Source organism: Agelaius tricolor, unplaced genomic scaffold, assembly GCF_023055355.1.
Source record: "Agelaius tricolor isolate 1412-34295 unplaced genomic scaffold, bAgeTri1.0.p SCAF_8, whole genome shotgun sequence".
Taxonomy (NCBI): Eukaryota; Metazoa; Chordata; class Aves; order Passeriformes; family Icteridae; genus Agelaius; species Agelaius tricolor.
Window position 1 is genome coordinate 7459691 of NW_027269268.1, and position 25102 is coordinate 7484792.

General features: G+C 44.6%; 1 protein-coding gene across 3 annotated transcripts in view; it reads right to left on the reverse strand.

Annotated features, from left to right (window-relative positions):
- Nucleotides 1-220: 220 nt before the first annotated feature.
- Nucleotides 221-25102, reverse strand: part of AFF1 (ALF transcription elongation factor 1) — a 67412-nt gene continuing 42530 nt past the window's right edge. Inside the window, exons 4-21 of one of the 3 annotated variants that reach the window (XM_071431523.1) lie at nt 24631-24675; nt 23536-23622; nt 22902-22938; nt 22478-22529; nt 18301-18355; nt 18129-18172; nt 16574-16730; nt 14405-15274; nt 12694-12791; nt 10629-10869; nt 9740-9831; nt 9092-9155; nt 8160-8296; nt 7854-7925; nt 7142-7235; nt 6996-7039; nt 5968-6212; nt 221-3385 (exon numbers count right to left, since the gene is read on the reverse strand). In XM_071431523.1, the coding sequence (XP_071287624.1) occupies nt 3264-3385; nt 5968-6212; nt 6996-7039; nt 7142-7235; nt 7854-7925; nt 8160-8296; nt 9092-9155; nt 9740-9831; nt 10629-10869; nt 12694-12791; nt 14405-15274; nt 16574-16730; nt 18129-18172; nt 18301-18355; nt 22478-22529; nt 22902-22938; nt 23536-23622; nt 24631-24675 (2556 nt within the window). In that variant the 3' untranslated portion in view covers nt 221-3263. Of the gene's footprint in view, nt 3386-5967; nt 6213-6995; nt 7040-7141; nt 7236-7853; nt 7926-8159; nt 8375-9091; nt 9156-9739; nt 9832-10628; nt 10870-12693; nt 12792-14404; nt 15275-16573; nt 16731-18128; nt 18173-18300; nt 18356-22477; nt 22530-22901; nt 22939-23535; nt 23623-24630; nt 24676-25102 lie in introns of those variants that run through there. The other 2 variants (XM_071431524.1, XM_071431525.1) reach the window with 2 other exon arrangements.

Below are 25102 nucleotides of genomic sequence, written 5' to 3' on the forward strand. Positions count from 1 at the left end.
TGCTCCTGCCCCTCTGAGCATCTACATTTGCACCACTTTTGGTCATTAAGGAAAGGGCAAGAGGTGACAAACAGGGCAGCAAAGGGAACAAGAGACTTCTTGTACAGGAATTCATACCTAAACATCATTCAGAAGGGAAACAGTGAGTCCATTCAGAGAAAAGCTACACTAGAATTTCTCTGCAAGAAGCTGAGAACACAAGGACTCTTGAAACACCTCATAACAAACATTCATTTATTGTTTATTTCCCCCATATGAATCAACCATCTCAGAAATTCCATCACACACAGGGCAGAAAAAGGTTATGTACAAGAGGGACATACATCCCTAAAATAAGATGCACAGATTTATCGTGGAAACCAAGAGGGATGGGAGAGGACAAAACCAAAAAACAAGGACATTGCAGTCAGACTTTGACTTTCAGTTACACAAGAGATCTCTATCTCCATGTAAGTGGGGTTTTCAACTATTAAATAAATGGCATCTTAAAAATAGAATATTTGACAATTTCAACGCATGTATTATTATTTCTTTTAAATAAATATTGCGTGGAAATGATGCTGCTTTGCCACCATAGCTGCCTCCGTTCTTTCTGGGATTAAACAATCACCCCTGGTTTTCCTTGGATTAATGGTTTGCTTCTGAATGGCAAATGCTATTTCCTCCACTGCTACGTTTTGATTTCTGTTTTTATTTAATTTTTGTTTGTTTTTTTAAAGGCCTCAATCGGCCCAGGTGAAAATTATGAGCTTTCTTCCAAACCCTCTGCAGGCCTCTGACCTGGCTCAAGGTTGAAATATGATGGCTTTCCTTAAAATTTCCTATTATGTGAACAGTCTTTCCCTGTGTCCTGAAACAAAACCTAGCTTCCTGCTGTGGAGTGATGCTCCCACAGATTGCTTTTGAGCTGAGAGCCCCCAAAGAGCCCCCACATGCCTGGGACACAAACTGCCTGTGATGTTCTTCCCCTCAAAGCCCAGGGGAGTTGGTCCTGGGAATGGGAGCAGCCCTCACACAGCCACTCCTGCACAGCAGCAAGCAGCTCTGCTGGCAGCAGGGAGGGACATGGATGCACACAGCAGGGGAGTACCAGGACACCCCTGTCCCTGCTGCCCCTTATGCTTTCCCCTCACACTCGGCTACGGTTCCTGCAGGCTCCCACAGTGGTTTCCAAGTTCAATAAAGCTTTCATCTTCCCTCCTCCTCCTCCTCAGCTGGTGACCCTAGAAATAGCTTTGTCTGAAGACAAAGTCCAAAGGTGGCATCGATCCACCAGCCTGGGATCAAGTTCCAAAGTGCACATCAGCCTCCAGGCTGGCTGCCCATCCCCACACTTCCTGAGAACAAAACAGTTAATGCTGAGCCCTTCTCCCACCCTGCTCACTCTGAGCCGTGGCTGCTCCAGGGGGGAGGAGTGCAAGCAAAGCTTGATAGGTAAAATGGGGAGGGGGGACATGGATCTTCCTTCCACTTGTTAGGACAGCTCATCCCTGAAATGCTCTGAGGTTTTTAACAAAGTGAACGTAAAAGGCCAATCCCTTCAAGGTGCAGAAAGGCACAGCCATGATCCTGGTGGTCCTGCCCTGCCAGGGAAGGTGACAGGAGAGATCCCCTGTGCTTGGGACCAGCACACTCACATCATCTCTCCCAGAACCAAGAAGAGCCCAGGCTTCCCTGTGGCAGGGGCCACTTGTACAGAACCTGCTTTTGGAAATGCAAACCTTTTGCTGATATTTATTCACTGTTCATTTTCATGAGTCTCAAACCCATGAGCGGGTATGTTACAAAGGGGGTACTTATGCACATCTGCAGACCTGTTCCTCCCTAACCATGAAATTATGTGGGAAAGGGAGCTGATTCTTTCTCATAAACACAATTATTTTGGGGTACCATCCTACTCTTCTCCAGTCCCAGGGGTCTGTGAGAGTGGGTGAGGGATGTGAGAGGGGACCAGTGGGCTAAGGCACACTATTGTGCATGAGGACGGCAGGATGCTGCTGTCACACCACAGGGAATCTTTGGGGAGAGAAGGGTGTCATCCCACTGAATACACAAATACCATGGGTGCTGCCCTCACTGATACTGTGACAAGGAAAATAATGCTTGGAAACAGCTCATTATTCCCTTTCTTGTCCCCTTGACAGGTTTCTAAGTCACTGGGCCCATCCTATGGCATGGCTGAGAGAACACAGGAGTTGTCTCCCATACAAAGAAGACTCTACTTTGGTACAAATCCTGCTCTTAGATATTCATCAAGACCCTCAATGGTTTCAGGCAAATATCCAAATGCAAAATTTATCTTATGTTCCACATTCAGCCACTTAATCCCTCCTTAACCAGAAGCAATTCCTTCCCGTGGAAGGTCTCAGAACAATGTCCAAGCAATCACAGTGAACCAGTGCAGCTTTCCACCCCCCCCGCCACTGAAATGACAAAAAAATCAGCCCCACAAAGAATCCTCATGGTGACATCTCTCAGCAAAGAGGCAGAGCTATTCCAAACACACCATGTAGTTCTGCCACCCCAATTGTGTTTGGCTTGCAAGGCTCGAGCTGAGCCAGCCCCTCAGTAACACAGCTGGAGTGCCCGGGGCATGGATGACAGCGCAGCAAGGAGGACCAAAGTAGCGATGACTTGAAAAGAACACTTGCAGCACTGAAGGCAGTGGCTTCCTCAGTTTTGTCAGCTGGCTGACAAAAGCAGGAGGGTGAGGCTGGAAAGCAGGCAGAGCAGATCCTTTTGCTGCTTTTCCTGTAACATAACGCTGTTGGGTGCTTGACGAGGCTGCTACTTGCTCTCTGAAGAACAAAGACACCAAAGATTGCATCTGTGCTTGCAAAAGCAACTCCTCTGGCATGTTGTCTGGGCACACAACTGCTGCAGACTGTGGGATGTTGCATAACCACCTCTGGAGGCAGATTTCCTTCTTGTCAGCATCATGTGCAATTATTGTCCTGCTGGTTATTTGTAAAAGAAATGTTTATAGACCATCAATACATCGGGCCATTCAGACAATTCATTGCACTTCGTAGTTTTAAAGGAAGGTGCCATCCTCTGTCTCTTCTTTTTCAAGGTAGCAAAGTGCTACCCTAGAAAAACACAGTTCAAGGGTTTTCCAGTGTAGCCAGATAACTTCCAACTTTATTTAAAATATTTTCCCTTGCAGGTGCTTTGTATTGAACAATTAAAACAAAAATTAACCTGTTTCTGAGGCTTCAAAAGTGCAAAAAAACTTCAAGGTATTTAACCACCTGGAGAACCAGTTAAGGCATATTTGCTTCCAGTCTCAGCCACTGTAATCCCTGTCTGATGTAGTGTACCAGGTCTGTCAGGCTGCTGGTCAGTGCCAGAGCACTCGTCGCTCTGCTGAGTTCAGCAAAAAACTCTGGGGAAAAAGGGAGAGAGAAGAAAACATTTGGTTGGTTTCATATGCCAGGCACACCTGACAGGCGAGGAGTGACTGCACAGTCAGCTGGCCAGTCCTGCTAAACAGTGCAGGCAACAGGAAAACATTCACACACACTGAAACACCTCCTCATGTCCTCACTTTAAAGGACACAGAGACTCCGTGGTAGGGCAGCAAAAGTTTGGGTGTTTGCACCACAGTCCCTGCTTCAAGTTTCTCCCAAATTCTAAACAGAACAAATTTGAGTGTCTTCCTGAGCAGCACCCAGAAGCACACACAGCTGTGGCCCCTTTCCTTCATCCATCCTCAAACCTTGGAGATATCTGGATTTCTCTATTTGTGCAGCTTGCCAGGCTATATACAGCTCTGGTTTGGATTGCTTTTAGCCGAGCATGTCAGGCAGATCTCACATTCCTCCCATCCCACCAGCAGCTCCAGGCATCCCACCCCTCCTCCTGCACAGGAGGTGGCTCTGGCAGCACACCTGACCCTGCTGTGAGGGGCTGGCAGGCTGCAAGCCCTGCTCTGGGCTGGCAATCATCTGTGCAGGTGACCATGAGCTGTGGGACATTCTCACACCTGTTCCTTTGCAGTCACCTTTCCAAGGCATTCCTGCATGACCTGCCTCCCACTAACACAGGCCCAATCCCTCACTCTTCATCTCAACCATGTTGCTAAACAGCTTTTCAGAAACTGGCCATTCTCAGCTCTCCTTTCTGACATCCAAAGATTGAAGCTAGAGGCGGAAAAATTCTACTTGGCTGTGCAAGGAGCTCTTCAGAAGCAGAGTGCACAACACTTCCTTTCTAATACTTGCCAATGCAGAAGCAGGGAACACATTCCCTCTGATTTTCCTGCTTTTGTTTACAGAATCCATGCCCTCCATGGGGAATAGGAGGAATTCAAAGCCCCTATCTGAGCAAACAGAAGATAACCTGATCTGTCAGCACAGCATCATGTGAAAGGAGAGGGACTTCACGTCCATGCCTGCAGCCTCAGCTTGTCCTTGCAGGGGGAGATCAGAGCAGGAAGACAACCCTGTTACAGCCTCGTGATCCACAGGGCTGCTCTGAATTACAGTGAGGAGCTGGCACCTGGCAGGGGACCCTCCAGAGGGCACTTCAGCTCTGCACCAGTGACTTGGACAGCAGTTACAGCTCACTGCTTCCCAATAGCTCAGGACTTCCCTGCTTATAAGATCCTGATAGCTAGAGGCTGCTGCTCTTTCTTCCTCTTCTTATGTCCTATGAATTGCATAAAAGAATCAAGGATGTGGCCTTTTTTGTTCATTTTGTGTTTTCACTCTGTACCTCTTTGTATATTACACTGGTTAGCAGTAAGTTCCAGGTCTGAAACGCTTCCAACTGTCCTGAACAGTGACACCACCACCAAGCCTACATGAGTATTTACAGGTCTCTGCACAGATCCAATACTCTCCACAGAGTATTTAGTACCCAGTCATCGTCCCCCTACGTCAGGACCAGCCACAAGAGCACGTTTTGAATTTAGTCTTGACTGATGCAAGGCTGTGCTCAGGCTGCCCTCCCACACATTTTCCTCCATGACTCATTCCTCTGGCTTATTAGCACCATCCACTGCTCCTATGTGCCAGTCTTTTATCAGCCTTTTGAGGACAGAATCAAAAATGCCACACATGAACTGCTGCTGCAGGCACAGATTTGCTCAGAGGACAGCCAACAACCAGTTTTTTATTCAAAGGTGACTTGGAAAGCCTTTTGATTTTCAGCAACTGCCTCATTGGTGTGAGGATTTTTACAGCCTTCCAACAATCCAGCCAGGCACATTGTGCTTATTTTCTTTTGCAAGTTTGCCAACAGGTCATGGCAATGCATCTCTTCACCCACACTAGCTCACAAAACTTTGTGTTGTATGGAAAATGACACTGCTGAGGCCATGTGGGATGACAAGGTCACAGGCTGGACTGCACCCACCCTGTGGCTTTTGTGTAAAAACCACTGCTTGAACCAAATGACAATACAACATTTTTAACAACAAAACTGTAAAATAAAAAAGTTGCAGCAATTCTAGGAATTGCTCCTGGCAAATACTGGGCACGTGCCCAGCAAGGACTCAAATTCAAGTGCTGCTCAGCTTCTCTGTTAGGCAGAAAAGCCAGCTTCGCCATTTTCAAGACAAAATGACCTGGAAATTTAACAAAAACTAAAACACAAGGCTACAGGCCAAAATGATACTTTTAAACCCACTCAGAAAAGCACAGTGCCCCAAAGAGAAAGACAGAAAAACCCAAACCCTTTATGGTTCTTGTGTTACCACCAAGCAAGTTGGCTGGTTTCCTGCACTCGACACCCTCATGCCTTAGCTCTTGGACATTTGAGGATGCCAAGAAAACCTTTTAATGGGAACACTCATCAATATATCACCATCAAGTATCTCTGCCAATATGCCCTGGCAGAGATATTCAACATATTTCACGCTTTGAACTTTAGGTATGGTGCTTGCTGCACTGAGTGTCAGGATTGAAGCAAATAGACACATAACCATGACACATGAGCCAGAAAAAACAAAGGGCAAAAACTTACCTTTATTCTTCCTGGCCAGTGCATCAGCCTTTTCCCAAATTTCATATGCATGGAGGATATAGGAGGTGATGTTGACATAGGAGGAGGTGACACTGGAGATGTGACAGGAGACAGTGACAGTAGAGCCAGTGCTGTTGCCAACGCTGCTGTGGCCAACGCCGTTGCTATCATTTGATCCTGGCTGAGAACTCACAGATCCAGCAGGAGAGGGTATTGGAGAAAGAGGAGAAGGCAAGCCTGTGCTTCTGCAGCAGAAAAGAAACACCATCATAAACATTCAGCTTCAGAGCTAAACATCTTTCCACAAGGCTGCCTCATGCCAGGAGCTATCTGGTGTCACCCAGGCCTGCAGCATGGAGTGGACTGCTGAAAAGTGAGATGTGTTCAGCTACAGCACAAGCAATTGTACCTCGAGGGCAAGACCAAGTTTTTGGAAGTGATTTAGAAGGACTCTACTCAACAAGAGAAAATGTGGGACCAGACACTGAAAAGGGCCACCCATCCATCTTCCAAAATCTATACCTGCTTGTGAAAGTCTTCACCAGATTACCCAAGTGTTTTCCCTAATGCCTTCCAAATCAGGCACACTGAAGCTCCCCTCCTGAGGAGGCTGGAGCTTTTGGCAGCTCCTTAGAGCAGCCAGGTCAGCCTACACACATTTATTTATAGACCCAGGGCAGATAAATGTGGTCAGCCGGCAGCCGTCCAGACACAGCCTGGCTCAGCACACCCCCACCACTTCAACCAACCTAATTTTAGTCACTGGTATGGCAGGGCTTCCACCACTGCTCTCAAGAGAACACTCACTTCTCAATGAACTATCCTGTGCAAGGTGGGCAAAAAAATGTAATTGGAATCAGCACCACTGTTAAAGTACAAACAAGCATCTCTCCACCACAAATTTTGAAAGACAAAAAAAAAAATCTTTCATTTCCTCTCTGCCACATAAAATGACCACAGAAAACAGAAAAGCTCCTACTCCTTGTCATTGAAACACAGACACATGACAACAAATTTTTAAATCTTACCTTGCAACACCTGGAGAAGGTGCTTGTATTACTCTGAAATTACTCTGCAGCAAGGAATAAAAGTCTAGTTAGTTTTGGATTGTTCAGCTGACATCAGTAACAACCACAGCCATCCAGCTGGCAGCTTAGTGATACTTGTGCCCTACCTTGAAGTGGTCATTCAGGAGTCTGGAATACCTCATCGCAGTGTCCTTTTTGTAACCAAACATTGCCATGTGCAGAATGGACTGGCAGCGCATGCTGTGGACAGAAACACACCTGAGTGTCAGTGTTTGTGCCCAGCCCTCATCAGCCTTGAGGGATGGAGGCAGGCACACCTCAGCTCTACTGCAAGATCAGGAAAGCTCAAAATTTCTCCTCCTTCTGATCATGATCAAAAAAGACTTTGTGAAAAAAAAATCACAAGGGAAAGAAAGAAACTCCAGGAAGGGCCTTCTCTGGTCTTTCATACAAACAGGTGCCCAGGCTCTCAAAGGTGCCAAAGGCTGAGTAAGTCCCCATCCAGAAGTACCTCATCCATGTTCAGCTACAGTTTCACTTACACAGCTCAAACATGGACAGCCAAATCACATTCTTTCACCTTAGGTGAAAGCCCTTATGTGCTCTCAAGTTACCAGGAGATCAAATTTTAAAGTCTGTGCCTTCTCCATGTGGTCCCTTGTGATCTCCCAGCTTACTTTAGAGATGTTTCAATTCATTCTGGTTTTTATACTGTTTTTTTTTCCTGTTCCTTTATATTGTTTTTTTTTCCTTGCATAACTCTAACTCCCATTTAACTCATCCTTCCCCCCTGGAAGCAATGGACCTTTCCCTCAGTTCCAAAGCAGTGCACAAAGGAACAGAAGCGCAGTTACTCACCGTAACACAGCAAAGATTTTTCCGTGTGAAGAGACTGAGGAGTCTGCAAATGGTTTCAAAGTCATGATGAATCTAGGGAAACAGAATAAAAAGACCTTGTCAGCCGCCAGAGCACTCTGAAGCCCCACAGTTTATGAAAAAACAGTGCATGCCATTTTCTTTAAAACAGTTGGAAAGTGAAGAAACCTGCTCCAAAGTCCTTAGTCCTGGCACAAGAAACTTTGTAAGGTCTTGAGCAGAGGACTGTGTGTCAAAATGCCCTTCCCTCCAAACATGCCAAACTGTCACCCTCTGAAAGCCACTTACTTGATGAGAACTATGGTGTCACTGAGTATGCTGTAAGCTGATTTTGGTTCCAGCACATCCGATTCCAAGGCAATCCCATATTCAATGAATAAAAGGGCAGCCTCCAAGTACTGAAAGGCCTTTCCAGTCTTGTCAGTCTATTGGGAAGAAAATTCTCACTTTTTTATAAAGACCAAACATACTTCTCTCAAGTATACTTGAACTCTCTTTTCTTCCTAGTTAGGCAGGATTTGAAGAAAGAAAAAGATTTCAGTCTGACCTCTGGGTGAAAATTAAAGGGTTCTCAGCAGAACACTTAATGTGATCCCAGTCTTCAGCTTTGTGGGCTCCATTTGTCTCTCTTTGCTCAATGGTTTCCTTGAGTAATTTATTATCTTCTCTTTTTTTTAGATACTGTTGTCTGATCTTGGAGGCTTGCCTCGCAGGGGGATTTCCCACTGCAGCATTCCCTCACTTCATTTTCACAGGTAAACAGAAAATAGCAAATGGACATTATCTGACTGAGAAAATTATCTGCCATAATTAGTAAAGCAATATGTTCCGTTGTGCACACTGTTAAACTGCACAGAGCAGAGAAAATCAGATCTGCCAAGGCCACTTCCAAGTCTCAGTCACCAGCAAATCAATAACTGCCTGACTTTTCAAACTGTCTTAAAACTAACTGTTCCATCTGTTTTCCAAGGATGCTTTTATAGCTCTTAGCAAAGCCCTTGACAATGCCAGTCCTCAATCCCATTTTCTAGATGTGTTTGCATCCCAGAGAAACATCTGACTATCTGGCAAATAAAGACAGCCTCCCAACACATGACTGACACACTCCAGGTATGGAGTATGGAAGTCCTGGTAGCCAGTGAACCTCACTCCCACCCACACAGGTACCAGGGCTGAGAGCAGGAGCTGGTCAGCATTCCCAGCACAAGGTCAAGACTTACCATTGCATCAGCTTTGTGCTTCAGCCTCTGGGCCTGTTCAATGTAGTATTCCTTTGACTGTTGCCTAAATTGGGGACAGAGAGGAAAAACACATGAAAAAGGATAGGATAAATATCAGTTTTACTATCTTATCTAGAGGATGCTATGGGTTGATTGATTTCTTAAAAATATATGTTGGAATAATATTGAAAATTTACATTTGGAAATAAAAAAATACCAAAGGTAGGGCTTCCATGGGAACAAGTTAAATTCCTCATTTCCATGGAAAGACAGTAGTTATATCATCTATCATTCCTCAAGTACAGACCCATAAATAAATTTTAATTTAAACAAAGTAAATTTGGCAGCAACCACACACTTATCTGAGACCAAAACTTGTATTCAAGTTACTTGCTTACAAGAGAGAAGGTCCCTAATTTCCAGAGCAGCTTCCCTCAAACCAAAACTGTTGTAAAACTTTGCTTGTAAACCTTTACTTTTACTTTGGGTGGCATCAGAAGGCAGTACAGGACAGATCTCACACATCTCTCCCCTCTCTTTCCTCCCAAAGAAGTGCTCAGGAAAAAGCAGAACCCAGAGTGGCCTCATGGCCAGCCCTGCCTCATGCCTTCAGAAAGTAAAGATGAGGGGTGTCAAACAAAAACTTACTTTTCAAACTTGATCAGAGGTCTCCTTGGCTTAGAGGTACCATTTGGCATAGAAGGCACTGGGAAAGGCTTTGTGACATCACCTACAGATCCCTGGAAAAGGACAGAGATAAAGCTTGTTAGAGAAATATGCCTAAACCAATTCCAAACCCTGGCTTTCCTAAATTTCAAGTGAAAATGTTTATCTGTCCCAAGCATAGTCTATTCTCCAGGCTCTCTTCCCCTTGCTTCTCACCTGACTGCTTGTCATGCCTAACACCATTCAAACTTCTCCCAAGCTCAGAGAAATTCAGCAGCAGGTTTCCTTGCACAATGACAAAGAGGGCAGTGAGGCTGCAAGCAGCACAGCTCTCATGTCCTCTAGCCAAGGCAGAATGATAAGATCTACTCACACTTATTTCCACCTTAACCACACAATTGCTGATTCCCCATTACTAACTACAGGGAAAAGGAAAAAGCAAGCAGTTAGAGCCAGCTAATAGTGTCCACAGTCTGGCTTAACACACACAGAGCAACATCCCAGACCACACGCCCAAGCCTCCAGTAAACAGCCACGTAACCAAATTTTGTAACCCAGAAATGCAAATAATCAGCTGCAAGGATCATGAACCATTTTGTAAACAAGCTATAAAAGCTTACACCTGGGTTGTAGTCAATGCCACAGGTTGCTTGTTTTCTTATTTTTAAGCAATCCTCTCTTTCTTTTTGTAAGCACACTTATGTTCACACCAATACCATCAGTGTTGTATAAGCAGTTGCCTGCAGTCTGAAATGGTAATTAGGATAAACATGACTCTCATGCCTTTGGAGCTTACAGAGTATGTTTCTGAAGAGAATCACATATCACCCATGTTGGAGGGAACATCCCACCACTTATCCTGGATACCTACTTTGATGCCCTTGGACAGTTCTGTATGATTTCCCTCCACTTTCCTGCGCTTGGCAAACGAGGGATCCTTGTGGTTGCTCTTGTTCTTGGCAGGGTTATCAATGGCAGGCAGCTCATCAGTCTCATTTCTGGGTCTCTTTTGGGTCATCTTGGCTGACTTTGGGGCAGGTTGTGCAGCAGACATGGATGGCAGTGGTGGAAGCACATCTTTCTTCTGGCTTTCACATGAAGCTTTTGATGCTCTGGAAATGGGAAGCAAATTCATGAATACGGTGTACATACAATGTAGGGATTTTTAACAAACTTAGTTACATCGTGTGCCAATTCTGTTTAAACTCTTCTGGAAGTGGGAGATGACTTGTTAATACAAAGAATTCAACAAAAGTGAAACAAAACTTTAGGGGCTTCATTGTGCTTTAGACAGCAAATGTTCACCTACCACCAACATACAAGCAAGCTGCTTTACAAGTAGGAATAAGTCTCAGAACTTGTCCTTGGAGCTAACACTTGTAACCAGAACATCAGGACATCATTGTAAAAAAAGCATGCCTCCAATCCAGTGCCTTTTCACTCAGTGAGGAAGGTGATTACAGTGACTAAAATCCCTGGGACAAATCACCCAACAAGGCAAATGAACTGCAGCCTTGCCTGCCTCTCCCCCTTTTGGTAGATAGTATTTTCTGTGGTAACAGATACTCACCCTGACACTTGATCCTGTATGTGCTTTGATAATATTAAGCTGATTCCTCCTTTAAGGCTTGCTAGATCAACTAGACAACACTCACAAAGTTGAGAGAGACTTAATATGCTATGCTTTTAAATGGCAGAGATCACCACATTTAGTAACATTAGATTTCTGATCATCTGAAGTTAGGATGAGCAGCCCTAAGTAGCACCAAATAATTCTAAATTTCGTTTCACCACTGCTCATTTACATATTTTTATTCAGTTTCTCAAAGTTTCCAAGGAAACTCTGAGCAGAGAATCCCAGCTTGTGGACTGAAACATCAGAAGAGGAGGAAATGAAGTTTAACCAGTGAGGAGACTGAGGTGTGATGGTGCACATCCTGCCTCATTCTGCTGTGTGTGGGACAACCCTCTCCCCTCTTCCACCACACACTTTTCCCATGGTTTGGTCCCCACTCACACCACACATATGTCTCAAGCTTCTCCACCTGGGCACAGCTGATGCTCCACAGAGCACAGAACCATCACCTGACCCACCCAAGTGCACTCTCTTCCCAAAAATGCATCCTATTCTTCCCAGTCCAAAAGCCAGAACATAACTAAAACAGGTGCTCATTTTCACTGAGAAAAAGAGGAATAAGCCCCAGAATTAAAGCTCTTGCATGACTACCACAGTTCAAATATCCCTTCACCCAACTAAATGGCAGTCCCAATTCCTCAGTGCTTCCAGAGTGCGTCGGTGTTTTCTCTTCAGAAAAGCAGTTTACTCCTATTGTCAGGACACAAACCTCAACACTACATACCAGTCCAAGCCAACACCTCAAATTCAAGCCACAAGCAAGCAGGAATTGAATGCAGTAGCCCATGACTGAGGCATGAGTCTCCCCTCTCGGGAACACTGCCCAGTTGGAAACATGCTCTTGGAAGCAGTCACTGGAGCAAAGGGCTAGCCAGAATGCTGGCAGTGCTCTGCTATGCAAATGACAGGGCAAGCTCCAGCAGAGCTACCAGAAGCACTGCAAATGCTACACTAGGAAAAAAAAAGAGGAATTCTGGTCACAAAGGCCACCTGAAATTGCAGACAGTCAGGACTCAAAAGGCACATTGGTTTTGTGTCCACTGGGTCACTTAGGAAAACAAGGCAAAGACAAGAGGATGACTTTAATGGAGAAGGGAAATGCTCACTGCAGAGCTGCTTTCTGGACTGGTTGCTTCCAGGATGTAAAGGCAAATCTGCTGTAGATCAGGTTTCAGAAGGAAAATTATGTTAGAAGCAAACTCATGAGTATAAGGATAGGAGATATAGTTCCTTGATCTTAGCTGTTTAGGAAAGATTTGGATTTATACATCCTTCTGCCATTCCACCACTGTATACTCACTTCAATTTACTGGAGTCTTTGTTAGCTGAAGACTGCAATAATTTGGGTTTTTTTTCAGATTTCATTTTCTTCCTATCAGTCTCCTCCTTCTCTCCCCTCTAATAGGAAGGAAAAAAAAAGGAAACATAAAATCACTTAGGTTTTCAAAGTTCACATAAAATACAGACCAACACAGCTAAGTTTGATTGAGTCTGGTTAAAAAAAAAAAGAAAAGATACCTTATTGAAACCAAAAGATTGCAGACCCACAGCACAGAAGATACAGATTGCAAGCTCACTGACAAGTAATCTAAAATGACATTTTATCTAATTTTGCTTGGATAGATTAATTGCTTTGCAGTGGCAGGGATGGGACTGCTAAACCTGTTGCTACTAACAATAATCAAAAGCAAGGCACTTTCATGTGAGATACTCCACACAGGTACTCCAGATGTGCAGAGGGTTTGGTTTTTATCACCAAGATGCTGATACAGGTGAAATTTTAAAGCACCAGTAACCTGGGGACCCCAGAGCTGATGCAGCACTGCAGGGGGGTGTCACCAGAGAGGAGCAGAGGGGCACAATCCCCTTCCTCAGCCTCCTGACCACACATCTTTGGATGCAGCCCAGGCATGTTTGGCTTTCTGGGCTGCAAGCACACACTGCTGGGTGGTGTCCAGCCTCCCATCCAGCGGAGCCTCCCGCTCCTTCTCCGCCAGCGTGCTCCCAGTGAGTTCTGCTCCCAGCCTGTCCTCATGCCTGGGACACAGCCAGCTTTGTGCCACTCACAGGGGTGTGCTGTGACACAGAGTCTGTCTGGCAGGGTGCTCAGGACAAGGCTCCAGCACTGAGATCACATCCCTGCACTGTGTTCCAGGTTACCTGACCCAGCTGGGTGCTGTGAGACCTGAGCCCCTGAGGGTACTGATGCACTGACAGAGCTGACAGCGAGGCCCTCAGGGGGTTTCCCTGCAGTCAGGCACTGAGATTGCAAGAGAAGACATGTCTAACCTCAAATAGCTCCTCTCCTCTGTCTCTTAGACAGACTGGCTGCCTGTTTCCCTTTGTCCCATTGCTCTGCTAGAGCAGAAATTTCTGAGGTCTCTCAAGTTTCTTCATGATTTTCCTTCTCAATTCTCCCTCACAACTACAGGAAATTCATAAAATGGTGAAAGTAAATTAAACCCAAACCAAGATTATTCACCTACCCATGCTGAGACACCTGCTCTGTGAGGACCAATAAGGGACCCAGGGACTGAAATACCCAAAGGGAATACCCATTCCCCACAGGGTCTGCAGCCAACTCTTTGTGCAGCTGACCCAGCTGGCTGGAGGTATATTCATAGTCTCCTTTGGAAGTCAGCTTTTCAAAAAACACTTGTGAGCAACAATCACCTCAGTTAAATAAAGGGCTGTCTTGTAATTCAAGGGAAAGCCACTGTTACAACTGGTTTTATAGTCTGAGAAAACCAGGATTTCAGAAAAACAGAGCAAAAATATATTCTAAAATACTAAAACGTGTTTGACAGCTTACAGGGCTTTTCATTTGCTCAGGAGGGGATTTGTGACCAACAAGAAACATCTGCAGACAGTTTTGATTCCCATTCCCCTTGATAATAGCTTTACAGAAGGATAATGGCTCTACTTCCAGCCTATGAAGTGGGAAGTCCACATAGGCTTTTCAAACATCACATCAGTCCTTGCACAAACCCAGCTCCCACTCCCTCTCTCACCTTCTTTGCAAGGGACTCCTCAGGAGTGTCCGTGGCTTTCCTCTTCAAGTCCTGCTTCCTCACATCAGGAAGGTCCTTGGTCTCTGCTTTCCTCTGGTGCCCATTTTTCCTGGAGGGCTGAGGGACTTTTTCCAGGTGACAGAGATCTATTTTCACCACCAGGTGCTCACGGCTTGGGGGATCCCTCACTGGTGAGAGCAACTTCTCCCCGAGAGGCAAGGGCAATTTCTCCTGGTGCAAATCCTGAGGCCTGTGCCTGCCGGTCCTGATGGGGGCTGTGCCCTGAGGAAGGGGACTGAGAGCATCACATGCCTGGGCATCTCCCATGAGCCTGGGCTCCAAGAAAGGTTTGGCCTTGGCCTGGTGGGAGCCCTTGTCCTTTTTTTTCTCAGAGGGCTCTTGAAGTCCTGGTTTCGGGTCTTTTCTGTCATTGGATTTTGTCTTCGCTGTTTTTTTGACTTTTGGCTTGTCCCTGAAAGACTGGTCTGTGAGCTCCAAAGGAGCAGGCTCACTCTCCACCTTCAGGCCCCTCCTGGGCCCCTCGTGCACCAGGGGCTTGCTGGGCCCTTTGATCCCCACGGTCTGCCTGGGCGAGGGCTCCTGGGCGCGTGCAGGAGCCTTCTGGCAGCTGCCTTTGGTCGGAAGAGGAGCCTCCTGAGGAGCTCTGGCCACTGGGCTCTTGTGAGGAGGCTCCCTCAGCTCAGTGTGCTGCTGGCAGGAATTGCTGCTGCTGCCCTGCTGCTGCCCCTTGCCCTCCTCACGCCCATCCCCTCGGGCAGTGTCACTGGGGCTCTCTGCTGGCACTGCTGCTGGGTTCACCTTGGTCAGCCAGTTGTCCAGCTGCCACTTATTAGAAGTTGGTGGCTCGGGCTGTAGACAAAAAGAGAAAGGGAGGATTCAAACCTGATGCCTTTATGGGCTGTTTCCATCCTAGCACAGCTTACCAGAGCCCTAAGACTGTTGCCTAGAGGCCTCAAAGTGTTTGCTTTTGCATGTGAAGAACTGACTATAAACAAACAGGCCATGTGCACTAACTTACTCCAGAGTATCATTGATGAACAGTTGGCTGAATAAAAAAAGGACAGAAAGGTCAATGGCAAGTAGCTAGGACTTCATCAGTATTTTAAGGACAAACCAGGCAGAATTTAGTAAAAGATGAGAAGTATAACATCTTCCTTCAAAGACACCATATCGCAGTGGGCAAAGTCTGTAACTCAGCTGCTGGAGGGCAAAAAGTATTAGAGTGAGATGGAAAGATAGGCAGTCTCAAAGCTTGTTTTTCACTTCTCCCTGTTCATGCACTTCTAAGGTGAAAAGAAAGAGAGCTACAGCTGAAGGGAGGAAAAATAAATTACAAGGGGCTTTGTAAGAGGACCTCAAACTGCCAGTGGATTGTTTTGCAACAGCTGTGGTCTGCAGACACATGCAGCCATGTACTTCCCAGTCACCTGAGAATGTTTTGCAAGCTGGAAGAACTGTTTAAAAGCATGAGCACTTCTACAGCAGATTTTTTTTTAAAATGCATGGTCTCACAATTATGAAAGTTTAAGGCACCAAGTTCTGTTTGTTTGCTTTTCCCAATAAAAGCCTCAGAAATGCCAGTGCAGCAGTATCCAAGCCAAATTCAACAGCAGCAAGACTAAGCATATTCCAGCCCTTTCTGGAGGTCTGATCCCTTCAGCTGCAACCTGGGAGAAGCTGAATCTGTCAGTCAGACACAGGAGCTGCAGGGAGGCAGCAGCTCCTCTTAAATTATCAGGAAACTGCTCTCACCCTGACACTGCCCATAAAGGCACCCAGAAATCCTGCACAGGAAGAGGTGGGCCCCAAACAGCCCAGCTGTGCTTTCCCTCTGTGCCTCCTCTTGTCTCGCCAGTGAAGGCACTGATTCCTCCAGGACAGCTGGACAACTGTGCCAAAGGACATGGGGGATGCAATGCCCAACAAAGGCTGGGCATCTGAAAGCCTAATTATGTTGGTAGTAAGGGTAACTAAGGTTGACAAACTCTAGAATGGAAGCCAAGGGCAAGAAAAGTTGAGTGACGCAGCAAAGATGTCAAGGGGACACCTGCTCAATGAGAGTGTTGCAGGTCCCCTGCCCTGAGTGCCTTTGGCAGCAGAGTGAGGCACAGGGCTGTGGGAGCCCCCCTGCCTCCCCTTTGCATTCACCTCAGGCGCCGGTGCTCCCGGGGGGTCGCTCGTGTCACTGTCACTCGAGGGGCTCTCTGTCTCCGAGTCTGAGGAGCTCTCTGAGTCACTGGTGCTCCCTGACTCCGAGCTGCTGGAATGTGCTGATGCCACACTCTTGGGCTGGGACTGTAAGGAACTGCAAGGCCACCATGAGATAAAATTAGAAAGCAGTATGGCTGAAGGTTACTTACTTATTATATTGACAGTTTTATTCAAAAACAAAAACTGAAACCCCATTATTTTGGCACTGAGATGAGAGGGGAGAAGGCAGAGAAATACATTAGCATACTCAAAAAATAAAGCACCAGAATACAAAATTGCTGGAAATAATAAAACCTTCAACTCCAACCCAGTCAAATATGTAGCAGGATGCCACTACCAGAATGAGGAGCTGCATTTTGCCAACCAAAGTTTAAAAAATACTGAAACTGCCCAGTGCTTTTCTGAAAAACCCAACTCTCAAAATGAAAAACTTCCAAGAAAAGTGAACAAGGCAGGAACATATATTTCAGGATGGTTTCTGTTTTTTCTGTTCTCCCTCTTAAGTTTTCACTTCATCTGTGTTACTTGGTCATGCTGCTGTAAGCACTTTATTAATAGCCACATCAGACAGGAGCATTTCTTGCAACACCCTGCTCTAACAAAAAGTGTTTTCTCCACACTGACAATGGAGTGGATGGAATCAAGGAAGAGCTCTCCCTTTTATGCACAGTGCTTTTCTTTTTGAAATGGGCTTACAAAATTAAAATGTAGATATTTTAATTTATTTTTTCTACTTTGGTTTCCCACATAAGTATCAACACATTTGTATGAGTTGGAAGCAAACTCCTTGCAGATCCAAGACTGATATCATGAGAACACTCCCATTTTAAGAGTGTGCAGAGACACAGATCATGCCATTGGTGTGCTCTGCAAGTCTGACTATGTAGCCCACTCTTGTGCTTGAAGAATATACACATCAAGCCCAAAAAAATCTATGTCAGTGCTCTCACACAGGAAAAATTTTGAGCTTTTCCATCTTTCTTCCTCAAATGCTGATGTACAGCTCTTCAGTCCACCTTGAATATTGCCTCTGAGTAACAATACATGGCAAGAACTGCTTACAATCAGCTTCCTTATCAGGAGGAGCTGAAACAGCCTCAATGAGTCTTCCTAACCCTTTCCTGTTCTTTACCCACTTGGCTGTTTTGGGCTTCCTTCTGAGCTAAAACTGGACTCACATCTCACCCATGGCCACTACAGCTGAAAATCCCATTAGCTGCAGTGTGATCTATAGACACACTGGTGGAGGGGAGGAGGAGAAGAGAAAGGAGCAGTTGAGGAAATACAGTTCTGGTTCATAGGCAAGATCCAGGATACCTGGATAACTCATTTCTAATGGGAACTTTCCGGAAAACCCCACACAACTAAAGCTGACTTTCAAGAGCAGCCAGAAACCAAAGAGAAACCAGGAACCCTTACCCTCCTAGCCCACATATAAAAAGCAGTTTTGTTTTTCTCCTTATGTGGTCTAGCTAGTAGTTTGGGAACAAACCTGTACCTTGGAGGAGCAACTGAAGAAGGTGACTTTTCAACAACCTGTTTTGTTCACAAAGACAAAGAGGAGAGGGGGAGGAAAGGTTAGCTCAGAACTCAGAACAATGCAACAAGTGGTGATGTTTAAAGGGAAGTCTGTGTGCCTAGTGTATAAAACAGCTAAAACCGACTTGATCGTCACCACTCTCTTCACTATCACTGAGCTGCAGGTCGTCCTGGAGCATTCTGAAAGACAACCAGAAGATAAATATCAGCCAAGGCAGACACATTTTGAAGCAGCAGGCAGTGATAAAGATTTGGTTTGTACTTGCCAAAGCAAAACAACCTCCCCCACCTTTTCTGAACATTTGGCATGCTCAATCTACTAAACCCTATCATGACTTGAAATGAATGGTTAAAATATTTTACTACTTTTTTTTTTTTTACTGGTACAGTAAGAGACTCTCATGCTGTCAGCCTGCATTGGGTCCCCAAGGGACAGAAAGCATCAGAAGTACCAGGAGATGTGCAAGTTCACACACACTGCTCTCAGGGACTGCAAATTTTTCTTCTGTCCCAGGGGTTCTCATTTTGCTGCTCAAGTCTCCTATCACACATGTGTAAGTCAATGCCAAGGTCAAGCCTATCTCCCATCTCTTCTCTACTCAAGGAACTCCATTCTCCTGCACATTTCAGCAGTACTGTCAAGCAGTTCAGGTACTCAGAGCAGTTTACAAGTGGACAGGCACGAGCTCTGTTTCACTGTTGCTAGAGAAGAGAGCAGGCTGCCCACAAACATTTCCAAAAGCATCATTTAGTCCTGTGGCTGCAGCTGGTAACTACTGTTTGCAATTTTTAATTAAAATGCTGGAAGGGAAGGAGAGGGACCCAAAGCTCTCTCCCAGATTGTAATCCCCCTCTCTGGCAATTGTGCAGGCATCCCAAAGGAGTTGAAAAATAGGCAGGTAAAAGCTGGCTATTCAAAAGTATAGTTATTCAAATCTTGAAACTACCTGGCAATTGACTCCTCAACCCAGATGATTATTCAAGTGTCCTTTGAAAAATGGGATCAAAAGCTTGGGAGCTGAGACAGAGATTTTAATTTTAATCAATCAGGACAAAACTCAACTCTGCTTATTTCAACCTCATTTCAAACCAAGGGCTTTCTCTGAGAAATTTTTTTGTGGCCAAAAAAGAAAAATAGGACTCTGACCCCTCATGACAACATGTTTTATAGCAAGAAAACAACTATAAATGATCCCCAGTGAACCACATCACCCTGGAAAAAGGGGGAGAAATTAGGAAAAAGTCGGTGCTTTCTTTGTTCGTTTTGACTGCCATTCCCCTGTGATCTACCCTCCACTGCCTCATTTCCTCACACACCTTCTCGCTGGAAATCACCTCTTGCCTCTTCATTTAGAGTAAACACTGAAGGGAAGCACTATGAGACACCACCTTGGAAAAGGAGAGCTCCAAATTTCCTACAGAAGGCAAACAGCCTGCAGCAATCCTGCACGAGCCAGCTCTGCTGTGGGCCAGAGCCTGAGCTCACTGCCAGACAGATGAGGCACAGAAATGAAAAAAGAACAGTGACAGCACAGGCACTCTCCACACTTCTGGGCAGCTTGGCTAAGGATCTACTGGTATCTCAATGAATCCTTTTTATTTTCTTTTACAACTCCTAAGGGGACGGAGTCCTTCAAAGATGGTAGTGAAGAAACTTTCAGGGATGGTAAAACATACTGAAAAGTTTTAAGTTTGGTTTTGGGGTGTTGTTTGTTTTTTTGATTTTGTTCTGTTTCGTTCTGCTTTAAGAATTGTGGACTAAAGACTTATTTCATTTAGAGGTGAGAGGATAATCACAGAATCATAGAATGGTTTGGGTTGGAAGAGACCTTAGAGATCATTTAGTTTTGAAACCCTGCCATGGACAGGTTCATGCAAAGACACTACCTAGATCTCTTTAAATCTGATTTAACTGTTTGTAATAAAAAGGACTACCTTTTCCACCTGAGCTGCTGGTAAATAAAATATATCAACATAAAAGAGCACTGCAACTACTTATGCCCTATTTGGGATCAAGGAAGAACACTAAAACTTCAAGTCATACTTCTGCAATGGTAGACAAAGCCAATTTCCACAAAACAAGATTTTGACAAATTGTTAAGTAGCCTAGTTAAAGAAAATAAATCTGCCTTAATAATTTTAATGCTCCAGTTAGCTCAGGAATAATAGATGCCAAGGTTTCATTTGCAGGACCTGTTCATTTGCAGCTTATGTACACACCATTAATCTCCCTAAAGCTATTTAAAAAGAGTTCTTTTAGTGAGAGAAGTGGCACTAAAATTATTATCACTTGCCAAACAACCTCACAGAAAGCACAGGCTGGTCCCTCTCTGCTAGCCAGGTTAAAGATGCATCACCAAGAATGAGCTGGCATGTCTCCTTTTCAAAGAAGGGCTGCTTCCATTCCAGCACTGCCAGGTGCAAACTTCAGGGCTGCATTCAAGAATGAAATCCATCTGGGAAATCCCTGCACGCTCTGAAAAGCTGAATGCTTAATTTGGGCACACAGATGCCCTGGGATTTCATCTTCTAATTAACCAGCACAATCACTGTTTGTTTTCAGCCAGCTACACTTTGCAACACAAGCCACTCCAGGCAGCTGAATTTTCAGACAGTCACGTGCGCTTTGAACCGCACAGAGAGCCAGGCCTGTTGTGCCAGAGAAAACAAACACAGAAAAGAAGGGATGTATCACTTCAAGGGAAAGATGTAGAAGAAATCCTCGGGCAAACTTCACTCAGACACAAACCCAGGCCACCCTGTTCCTCCTGCTTCCACTGCCTTTGCCAACCACAGGCTCACACATCCCTTGCAGATGATCACTGGCTCTGAAGTGCCCAGCAAGGACGCTGAGCAGAGAGGGGATCACAGCTAAGGACAGAGCTCCATACTGTGCCAAATTTACAATTCTGGCCCCATGGGCTAAGGAAGGAGTCTCTTCCAATTCTTGTCTGCAGGAAAAGTCTCTTCTCTCTCTCTGCTGCCTCAAAAACTGACTAAAGGGCTAAAGGGATTTTTACAAGCAGCTGTGAACTGAAATAATGATGATGGTCATAGGGTAGCTGGGGAGGAAGGCACAGCCTGGAGCAGTTGGAACTGCTAGTTTTAGTAGTGCAATGAAAATTTTCAGACATCATTGAGGAGGAACAAACTGGGGTAGATGAAAGTGAAGCAAAATAAGGAAGAAATTAAAGGAGTACTGCTCAGCAAGATACTATCCCATGCTCCCAGTGAGTGAGAGCTCCTCTGCATTATGCTAGAACAGTAGGAAAAGGGATGTTTAACAGACCCTACAGAGCTTAAGTGAAAAATTCTACAATCTCAGCCAAGATGGAGACATGGTTTTGCTTTTACTTGTGACTAGCCCAGTTTTGTTTAGTTTTTAATTAAATGATTTGTGATAAGGAAAAGGCAAACAAGTGGAGTAAGTGTTGTAGTCTGTAGTTTGAAGCCTTCCATGGAAAAACATAACATGGAGTAACAAGATCTTTATGTATCATATGAACTGACAGACATTTAAATTTAATGGTTCAGCAAGTGCCTTGCACATGGACCCCTGAGCATTCCAGACATGGAAAGATTTCTGTTTGTTACTGAGGGCTCAGAACCTAGCAATGCTGTATTTGGCCAAGTAAATCCTGAAAGATTAATGTCAGCCCACACAAAACTGCTTTCAAGCAACTTCTGTAATTAACCTAATTAACAGATAATCACTTTCACCTACAAGGACAGCACCAAGTTATTTTATCTACCTTTTTTTTTTTTTTGCTTTAAAATTTCAGCCCTGTTTTTTATACTTCTTGTAGATGTAGCTTTGATAGCCCTCCCAGGCTTCAAAAAAATATCCAGGACCAATCACATTCAGTTTGGGCCTTTTGTAATTTATGTCAGTTGGATGCATTATTGTAGGCTGAAGAGCACAAAGTGGTGATGTTAAATAGCCACAGATAAAAACAACAAAATACCTTTAATCTGGTGCATTAATAATTGGGATTTTTCTTCACTTTTGTTTTGGTTTTAACACAGTCATTTTAATCATGACAAGTACATTGGTATCATCAGGTTAAGAGTTGGACTGGGTGATCTTAAAGGTCTTTTCCAACCTAAATGATTCTATCATTCCATCATGAAACAATAATATTTCTGTTGGTAAAAAATCCCTGCATTGGAAGTTTTCTTAGAAAAATCAGACTGATAAAACGTTAATCTTCAGAAACATCAAGTAACCCAAAATGTAGTTCTTTCCTTTAGGTTCTTTAATTAACTGCACAGTAGAGATGTGGGCAGGGTCTGGTTACTTACGATGTTCTTGGCTGAGAACCTGGCAACGTTTCTGAAGGTGCTCCATACTGCTCTGGAAATCAAAAATGAATTGGTTGGGTTTATTTGCTTCCTTTGTAGCCTATTTTATCCTATGTTCTCTGAGCACCAGATTAGACTCATCACTTTCTTCTGGAACATAATTGTCATCAGATTATTCATCCTTCCAAATGGGATTTCCTAATGAAATACCATTTGTCCTCTGATGAACAGCTGCCTTAATGTCTAGGTAATGAATGTACACAATCTCTTATGCCATTTCTAAATTCATCACTGTTCAACACAGCACAGGAAATCACACCTCTTCATCAATGCAAATCAATTGACATGTCATGTATAACACACAACACACAAAACTATCTGTCAATAAACATATTGTGTGTATTTCCTTTGGCTATCTACTTACTCTGATCCTTTGCTACAGATCCTTCAGGTTGCAATTCCTAGGAAAAAAAGGACAAAGTGCAAATTGAGAATAAAATAAATGAGCTCTCTTGTAAGAGTCATGTACCGACGATTTGTTTTCCATGTGTTACTTTACTGTAATAAACATTTCATAATAAAGTAGCTTGTCAAAGTGTCCAATAGTCTAAGCTGGCCTGACATGGCTTAGCATGGACAGAAATGATAACGTGCTACTATCACCAAAAACTGGTTGTTGGCACATTAGGGGTATAAGCATTCTTGAAGAAATATTTTTAAAATTTCATAAGATCTGCCAAGCACGTCTGTTTAACACAGTCAGCAAATATTTCTGTTGACAAAAAGATAAAATACATTTTGTGCTTCAGCAGAGATACTTAAAATGTCTCACAAAAGTAGTTGTATATGAAGACCACAGTTACAACAAATGTCTAAGTTGCTGAAGCACTTTTTATTCACCCCCGTTGTGCTTTAATTTATCTGACTACTTCTGAAGGTAATACCCCCTAACAGCCCTTATTTATAGAAGGGGGACAAAATTGGATGGAAACACATGCAAGAGCCAGAAAGCTCTCTTCTAGTTTATCAAAAGAACTGGCAGAAAGAGGGTGTCTTACCTTTGTTGGGAATGGAAATTTGGAAGGCTCTGCTTTAGTAGGTGTATTAAGAGCTGTCAGGGGAGGTGGCCAAGAGCGGGTCATTTCCTGGAAAGAGATTGAGAGGAGCAGCTATCAGGAGTTTTGCTGATAGGCACAGAGATTTGGATCTACCTCTTCATGCATTTGGGCACGTTTCCCCATGGCTGCTACAAAAATAGTGATATGCATTACTAGGCCAGAACACAGGCTATGCGTGGTGAAACACAAAAAGATGCCAGACTTTTAGGAGGAGTCCTTGTGCTGCAACCCCAACCAGCACGGAGTAGCCAGTGGGCACCTGTGTGCAGCTCCCCTCCAGCTCAGACACTGTCCCAACAGCAGCTTCTGGAGAGCTATCGAGGCATCAGGATTTTGTAACCTCAAGCAACTGCACAGGAAGTGAATTGCAGAAACCAAACTGTTCCACCAGGACTTCAGCATCTCAGAACAGCATTTGACATCAAGAAAGCCTCTCCTCAGGATCAGCACCACTGGCTTGGGAATCCCAGGGCATTTTCACACTGTGCACAGGGAAGAGATTCAGCCACAGCCTGTGCTGCTCATAGAGGCAGTTCTGACACAAGGTCAGACTTGCAGACTTGGCTTTACTCTGCATGAGCAGACTGGAATTACAGTGAGGGAGCAGCAGCCCAGCAGCAGTGCCATGCCCAGGCAGGTGAGAAGGACACAGGTGTGTTCCTGCTCAGAGCCACGCTGCTGGGGCTGGCAGCACAGACACGAGGCAGCTTCTCCAGAGCCTTTGGAGGAAGGGCACTTGGGAATGGCAAACCCCTGACTTGATGCAGGAGTAGCTCTGGCTGTCTCGTATGACTTGTCAGTCTTGAACTGCACCAGACTGTATTACACTTCTGTACTGATAGAAAGACTGATCTTACAACTCCAGTTGTATTCGAGGCTGACTCTTATCTCTACTTCTCCTCAGCACACCCCAAAACTAGTGACAGCTACATCTGCTGAGTGAACAGAAGCAGAGAGGTATCTTTTCCCCAGCCATCACCTTAAGGCATGCAAAATCTAAGCAAAGACAGAGATCTATTATTTAAGAGTACCTACCCTCAAAATTTCTTCAATGGACTGCACATCAATGGGGTTGGTTTGCTGTAAGAAGAAAGAGAGAAGCAGCATGAATTTGCTTGGGTTTTTTACCAACTGACATGAGATAGGCACACACTCAGTGAACATTTGCTTACCAACAGCTCAATAAATTTCATCGAAGCCCACCAGTAATAAAATGCTAGTCAGGATTAAAATCCCCATCAGAAGGACAGTTAATAATGCACTTCTAAAATGCCTCATTTTCAAGTCCTGGGCAGAGGTGATTGCAGATTCCGCCAGGACACTCTGCCTGGAATGAGATAAAATGACTCAAGCAATGCCACCAATGGCAAATGGTATTTGCAAAGCTACTGGTGGTAAATGGAAAAGGGGGCATCACAGGACTTTTGGTGTTGAATAAAGCTGAAACCAGTCTGACTCATCAATCCCAAAGTTAAACATACTGATAGCGAGATAAAGATGTGGTAGA